The sequence below is a fragment of the Musca vetustissima genome, unplaced genomic scaffold, assembly GCF_032173495.1.
Source record: "Musca vetustissima isolate MV318-11 ecotype Yass unplaced genomic scaffold, APGP_CSIRO_Mvet_v1 utg21216, whole genome shotgun sequence".
In the NCBI taxonomy this organism is placed as follows: Eukaryota; Metazoa; Arthropoda; class Insecta; order Diptera; family Muscidae; genus Musca; species Musca vetustissima.
The window spans coordinates 159,980-168,082 of record NW_026876153.1 but is presented as its reverse complement, the minus strand read 5'-3'; the positions used below and the strand labels follow the sequence as shown (position 1 = coordinate 168,082).

At 37.7% G+C, this 8,103-nt stretch overlaps 1 protein-coding gene across 1 annotated transcript; it reads left to right on the top strand.

The window, feature by feature from the left end:
- Nucleotides 1–3,617: 3,617 nt before the first annotated feature.
- On the top strand, nucleotides 3,618–5,938 carry LOC133338631 (uncharacterized). The gene has a single exon (XM_061546797.1). It carries the CDS (start codon nucleotides 3,875–3,877, stop codon nucleotides 5,936–5,938), a length of 2,064 nt encoding a protein of 687 aa, XP_061402781.1. The 5' UTR covers nucleotides 3,618–3,874.
- Nucleotides 5,939–8,103: the final 2,165 nt, after the last annotated feature.

The window sequence follows — 8,103 nt, the reverse complement described above, 5'->3', positions numbered from 1 at the left end:
CTGTAAGATTTTCAATAATGGAAGTATTTGGATCAAATTTAAAGGAATCATTCTTGAGATATTTTCATCCATAATTAAAGAATAGATTATAAATAGAGTATGAACTCAAAATTATATATGCATTAAAAGAATATATATATTTAAATCCGTGTTTAAATGATAATCTATTTAAAAAAATCATTGTAATTGCGTCATAGCTTTCGAATGGGTTAAGACTTTTTAATTACTTTTTATTGGGATTTTATTAAGCTGTTCGAACATACATGATTTAAAATAAACCCTGCCATGATATATTATGGTAAATTCAGCCTGATTATGAAAATAAACCCTGATTCAGTATTTAATCCTGATAAATGAATATGCCAATTCGCTTTAAGAAAATGTACCCGAATCATATAGAAGGTCATGTAGGAAATTTGATATTCGGAGATAATAATATTTTCCCCTTGTGGAGTCGATGCTCAGAGGGCTGTAATCTGTAATAAATACAAATGACAATTACGATGTATGCACTACTCTCCTATATCCTCGCTCTTATTCACGAGTCCTTGCACATATATTAATCAAACTTATTTTTCTCTGCTCTAAAATGAAAACATTAAACAAATGTAAAACAGATGTTATCCCTCTACTGGGGGGCCTCCATTCAGATGGGTGTTGAAATTGGGACTGCCAAATAAACAATACTCTCGTACATACGTGCATATTTGTAGTGTTTATTTATATGTGTCAACATTGTTATCGGCATCAAAGTGTGTTTTCTCAATGGAATATTTCAGCTATAAGTGAGCTTGATTTCAGTACTTTTAAGTGTAAAGAAATAATAATAGTTCAACGGTTAAAGAACTAGACATTTCAAATGCAAATATAGTAGGGAGAAGTGCATTTTCTACGATGCATGCTTAATAGTCAAGTGTATGTTCTGATGACTCCGTGTTTCTGGAATCTGTATAATTTTTAAACTATGATTGCCAATTTCCGCACTAAATTTAATTTCATTTTCGATTGCCACTGTAATTGGTGTTGTAGAGTTCATTTATGTAACCGTTGTCACCTGCAAATGGTTCTAATCCACTGTTGTTTTTCCTTTGAATTGTAATTGTTTACCCCATCCTAAGTTGTTCGCAATAACGCTGTTGCAGTTTACAATGGAATTCCCCAGAAACCTGTCTTCTGAAATTCTTAGCATTAGTGATCAGACTCAAGCGCAAACATATCTGTCGACATAAATTCTTCAATGAGCTCATTTACGTTTACTCTCTAGCAAATATAGTAGTGTTGGTTGACCTTTGTATCATAACTTGATAGGAACTGGATTTCAATACTGTCTATGTGGCCGCTGTATCAGCCATGCACACACATTCACGTAAATACGTCACTATCCATATTCATTTCCACATTTGTTTGTATCAAGTTGGATTGTATTTTAATATAGACACTTGGTATTCCAAGATCGATTCTGACAAATACATAATATTGACCCTTTTTGTAGGATGTACCAGAGAACCAGAGGACAGGGCAGGCGGGTCCCACCTTCGGACTTGATCTTGGCTTGGTAAAGATAATAGGTTGTGCAAAGCTTGGTTCAAATCGGACATTCCAATCGCCTGATACATATTGAAAATGTTGACCCTTTGTGGGGGAGGTACCGGAGGAGTGAACCAATGGGTGCCATCTTCAAACTTGATCTATTCTTGGTAAAGATAATAGGTTATGCAAAGTTCGGTTCAAATCGAACATTCCATTCGCCTGATATTGGATTCATAAATATAAAAATGTAGAATATTTGTGAGAGAGGTACCAGAAGGAGCGGACCAATGGGTCCCATTTTCAAACTTAATCTTGGCTTGGTAAAGATAATAGGTTGTGCAAAATTGAATTCAAATCGGACATTCCAATTATAAATATTGAAAATTTTACCATTTGTGGGGAAGGTACCAAAAAGAGGTGGACCAATGGGTACCATCTTCAAACTTGATCTAGGCTTGGTAAAGGTATTATGTTGTGCAATGTTTGGTTCAAATCGGATATTCCATTAGCCTGATATTGCATTCATAAATATCGAAAATGTTGACCCTTTGTGGGGGAGGTACCCAGAAGGAGTGGACCAATCATCTTCCTACCAGACCTAGGCTTGGTAAAAATAATATGTTTCACAAAGTTCCATTAAAATCGGATAGTCCGTTTGTGTGTTATTATATAATTAATTATAATTAATTAATTGTGTGTTATATTATAATTAATTACTATTTTGTCGGGGAGGTACCAAAAGGAGTGGATCGATATTTCCCATCTTCGAACTTAAACTAAGCGATCTACACAGGGGCGAACCTTGGCTTTTAATGTGTGTTTCAGGATTTCGTTCATCGAGACGAGTTGAAAGCTAAATAATTTTACAATAGCCAATGTGAATCGGCTAGAGTAAAATTTAGTGCCAAAGTACGTTCAAAGTATATACCATTCTACTACCTATATATATATTTATATATGTAAATAAATGTCGAATGTGTTAAGATAAACAATGAATCATCCATAAACAAGTATGTATTATTTTTTTTTTTCAATTTTCCGCTTATGTATAAATATTGGAATTTGCTTTTTTTTCTGAATGAAAACTTAAAAACATTAAATGGGGGCACTGTCGTCCAGACGCAATAGGGAGAAAACTGCCACCACATGCCGAAAAATGCTCGTAGTATATAGATCAGTCTATTAATCAGATGTGTGTTTTTGTCGACACCCATTGTCGCGTCTCTACTATTTTGATGAGATTCGCGAGACACTAAAACGGAAGCAGTTTGGGTCAGCGAGCAACACACCATTCCGAAGGGAGCGATTAAATAATACACAAGCTTCGTGGATTTTAGTTGCTGCTGGTAACGCAAAACAAAAATAAGAGTATATGAGTCACAATTGGAACGACACTCAAGAGTCGAACAAGTCAAGTCAGCAGGAAATCTTACCATACGTATTGTTATTGGCGACAGAAGCGATCGATCCAAAGAATGAGCGTGTGAATTGTGTGATCTGCGACGGCAGTCAAACCGTCACCCATCTCTTTGGAACCAGCATTATCGGAGAGCAGTTGCTTACAGCGTCCCCACTTCGACTCTCCGTATGTGTTCGTGCACGCTCATAAGGCAACTTGTGAACGCTCAACTATCAGTTGTGCTTTAAATGTTTAAGAGTACGGATCATTGTCGGCAAGTTGGCGCGTAGCGTATGCGAAAAGTGCATCAATGTCTTTTAGGCATAAAAAGAAACAAAACGGAAACGATCAAAAAGTACACAAAGAAAAGAACGAAGAAGCGATCTGCAAACTGACAAATATCAAATAACAATTGATGAAACGCGAACCATCGCCATATTATCCATCGGACAAAGGCGGTCACAGAGCATTTGACAATTCTGTGTCCGTTTATGCTCCCCGTGTATATGTTCACATACATACGTACATACGAGCTATATATACGACGACTTCAGTGTTGAAACAAATATTCATATATTTCGCTAGTAAAACATTACGTGTTGTGTTTGAGGCACGACGCTCGTGCATTGTCTGAAATATAAATCTCATAGCGTCGACAACAGCAACAACAACAATAAAAAAGCACAGAATTTAATAGAAATCTAAATTGAGCCAAGCGACAAATGAACACATTGTCTGGAAACGTAAGCCAAGTAATGGAATTACAGTTTCTAGAATAGTTAAGTGGCGGAAAATTACGCCAAAGTGATGTCTGAAAATACGTAATCATATTGTTTGTGAATATACGAAAAGATACAGGAGGTCCGAGAGACGTGCGGAGAATCGAATATCGGATGAATGTAAAAGCGTGCTCCGTCAAACAGTTTGCTTGTGGAATGCTAAATAATGGCAATAGACTTCTTGATATTAGCTGTGCTCTTAGTGTCGTTTGTTATTAACTTCTTGGCTCTGGCTGCCTTTTGGGCGACACCCGGTCTGCGGTCGACGGCCAATCGCTTTACGATCAATCTTCTCATAATAAATCTGACTGGCTGTGTTTTACTAGCACCTACCTTGTTTCTGAGTTGTGGTAGTAGTGGTGTCGATGGCACGGACGGCAGCGACGATGGTATAAGCAATACAACCGGTTCTAATGAGTCTGGATTGAATCTCTTGTTGGCTGACGAAAACGATGACAGCATTGAATTTTATTCCAAGTCTGGCAACCAGCAAATGACAATTCGGCACAATGGAAGACTAGTGGAGAAGGAAGGTATCATACTAAGGCGAAATATCAGCGACGGATACGAGGATAACGGTATTGATAGTGTGAGAACAATTGAAACCATTTATAAATGCAATGCCACTTACTGTCATGAGCTAACCATTGACAAAGGGGCTAAATCTCTCGTAATCACTGAAATAGAGGAGGAAAATGTTGTTATGCCGCAGAATTTCGGCCCTGGCAATGAACGATTTCAGCACATGCCAAATCACCCCCTTTCATCACGGCCGTGGTCGATAGATATGGCGGCGGCACTGGGTGCCATGGCAGTTTTGCTAATAGTGGGCGATACGTGGTGTGCAGTTACAGATCCTTTGCGCTATCACAGCCGCATATCGGGAGTAAAGTCGTGGATATTGATAGGGCTGACATGGACAATGGGAATACTTTTTGGTGCTCTATCAGCTTTTAGAGAAATTGATTTCGAGTCTGAAATATTTATAACAAAGGAGAAGCGTGCAGATCCCGAGACATCAGTGTTCTTCAATTCCCATCCTGCAAGTAACATTTTCAGCATTGCCTTTTCTTGTTCCTATTTCCTGTTAATAATATTACTGCCATTTTGCTTCGTTTGTGGCATGTATTGGCGCATAATAACCGAAGCCAGGGAAAATGGTTTGAGAATGCGTCAGAATGGATCATCCCCACTTCTGCAAAGTGCAATAAATCTTACACAACCTCATCAGTTCCCCAACAACCTTTATGTCCATAGAAATTCAGTGTCGTCTACTTCATCCCAAGGATTACAAATGAAAATTGACAAACACCAAACCAAATGTACGCCACCGAATCTTCGAAAAAGTCCGAGTGACAAAACATTGATTGCGTCAACACGTGGCAATGCTCTGCCAAATAACGAGCTACAAAACATTGTACTAACACTGCGAACGCCAAGTGGCGACATTGAAAGGGACTTCTCAGCTCGCAATCTAGAGTGGTTAATATCGTCTTCGAATTCTGTATATCGAGAAGGTAGGGGCCAAGGTATACGTCAGGTGCATTCATCGCCAAATCTCCAAAGAAGTTCTATGTTGACACACAATACCCCATCTGGGACGTGTTCCCCTCATTTACTCGGAAGTCGTTTGCCCCAAAACATGCCTTGCATTCACTCGTTGGCGCAGACGTTTCAGCAGACACTCTCACATCCCCGTGGATCACTGCAGTCTCATCATCACTCGTTACAGATACCATCTATACACGGTTCGCCAAAGACTCCGAGTTATATGTCATCCCTGCGACACAGACTTTCCAACGCCTCCTCGCTATTTAAGTACCGCGAGGAATCGAGAGCTGCACGCATCAGTGTACTCGTTGTAATTATGTTCCTTATATCGTACCTGCCATTCGGCTGCTTGGTTGTGATACAAAGCAGATTGGCCTCGGCTAATTTTCGACAGTCCAACGACCTGGCAATTTTTATGATATTACTAGCAATTTTAAGTTCGCCTTTCATATTTGCGTATCGCATCAAAAGAGTGAGGCGAGGTGTGAAAAGACTGCTGAATTGTGATAATCAGTGCACCAGCAAACAGCTTCAAAGGCACAATAGTGCCAACAGCCGACTCAGTTCCAAATTAAATAGAAACAGTAGTCGAGTATCTGCGTATTCTGCCAAGACAGTTGGGCGCTATCTAACCCCGCAGAGCTCTCTAGTTTGTACCTCTATAAATATGCCTCAATGATACAATATTTGTTGCATATCATCAGATAAGACTTGAAATAGCAAAGCATGAAAGGACTGTGAGTGTGTCGCTATGATAACCCCTTGAAACACGCATCCATGGGAGCATCGGAGTTCCATCCGAGCGAATACTCGGCTTGCACGTTCATATTAAATGCGAGCAGTGATCCACGCCTCGCCACGCGATTTAGCAAAGTGGGAAGGGATTTCATTTTCGTAGAAACCAAGTACCTGGACATATATAAAAACTAATATTATCATTCTCGCTCAGTGCTTACTGCTAACAACACCCAACACCTGCTCCGGTATTCCTATGTAAGAGCATGTAATACTCAATCTGACAATGTATTACATTCGTAAGCTGTTCTCCTCGTCGCATTAAGCGTTAATAAAAAATATGTTTTACGTTTTGTTATGGCACTGCCTGTCTATATGCCAGGCAATTTCACGATCACGCAAATACGCGTGCGATGAGAATTAATTAATTAAATTCAACGAGATTCGGCATTAAGTTACTTCTTCGAATTCACAGATTGCGTGCTGACATAACACGAAATTCTATTTTCAACCAAATAAGCGGACCGAATGGGCAAATTCAAAAGGATAGGAAGAGAGGCAGAGCACTACGAAGGAGGTGATCAGAACCGGATTTTATCGAATTGAATATCAAATACCTCATTAGACTAAATTAAGTGGAGAAAGTGTGAGTCATGTGAACTTAAGATTCAGCACTGAGTAGGACAGTACTTCGTAACACCAACATAAATAAACGACGTTTACATCTATTAACATATATACATACATATCAAGGCGACTGTATTCCCAATGTACGACCAAAACAAGTTGGCAAAGGATATGTCATAAATTAAAAAAATAATAATAATAATAAAACAATGGACACAAAGCTTTATATGTTTATTTCAATTAAATTATTAATATTAGTTAATAATCAACACTAACTCTATTTCGATTGTATTTTTAATGTCACATCATAGGGTATTAAGTACAAATACACACTAAGTCAATAATTTTAAAAATTATTTTAAGCCAAATAAATATAACCTCTTTTGTAAAGATATAACCACGTTGGTCTTTTGAAAAGTCCAATAGGCAAAAATAAAAGTGAAATAAGAAAATAAAATGAAACGTTTCAAACTACTCTTTCTAACGTATCGAAAATGCAGATAAGTATAAGCATTTCTAATGATTTCCGTAGCAAAGGTATCAAAACAGCTCTATCAAACATTCATTTCTACATTACATTGTACATGGACGAGTTTACATTACCTGGGATATATCCGAGATCAATAATGAAAATGACGATTATCTAGGTACCGTGGGTGCGCCTCTAATTACAGTAGTGTTAGCGTTCTTATGTAGTATGACATTGTATTTGTATGCCCTCCACCAAAATATGAAGGGCATATTTGGTTTGTTTTTCCTCCACCAAAATATGAAGGGCATATTTGGTTTGTTTTTCCATTTTTAAATCATCGAAATAATCATTTCCAACCATATAAAGTATAGACAGTGGTTTGACTTACCTGCACAAATAACACTTGTAATTATTTCAGTGTGATGGTGTGTAAAATTGAGCGATTCGTTATAATTTGGCACATTGTGTTATTATCGGGTATCAAATATTCAAACTAAAAATCCTGCTAAAATTCAATATTGGTCGAATTTTTTGGGTAGCCCGCATATAACGTTAACCATAAATGTTCGATATTTTGTGGTTTACAAAACTAAAAGGTCAGCTTCGAAAAATGTCTATAACGGCCCACATTTAGGCATAACCCCCATAATTATTAATACCAATTTTCGATATTTTTAATGTTAAACGCGGTATCTAGGTATCTAAAAATAAAACTAAAAGGTTCGGTTCGAAAATGAATTATATGTGTTCGCATCTATGCATCTTTCCCCATATAATGATATCTTAGATTTTGTGTATTTTCTACCAAAGGTTTTCAATATCGGCCGCTTTTTGGTATATCCTCATATAACTCTGCCCTCTAAATAGCAGCATTTTGAGGATTTTAGGCAAATGTTACACCCTACCAATATAGGTCCACATTTTGGAGTTTGGATATTTTAGATAAAATTTCCAATTAAAAGTTTCTGAAATATATATTTCGGTGCCCCCCAATATTCGGTATTTTGAAG

Bases quoted from the DNA above. Each gene is read 5' to 3' on its own strand.
- LOC133338631 (XM_061546797.1), top strand. From the start codon at position 3,875: ATGGCAATAGACTTCTTGATATTAGCTGTGCTCTTAGTGTCGTTTGTT.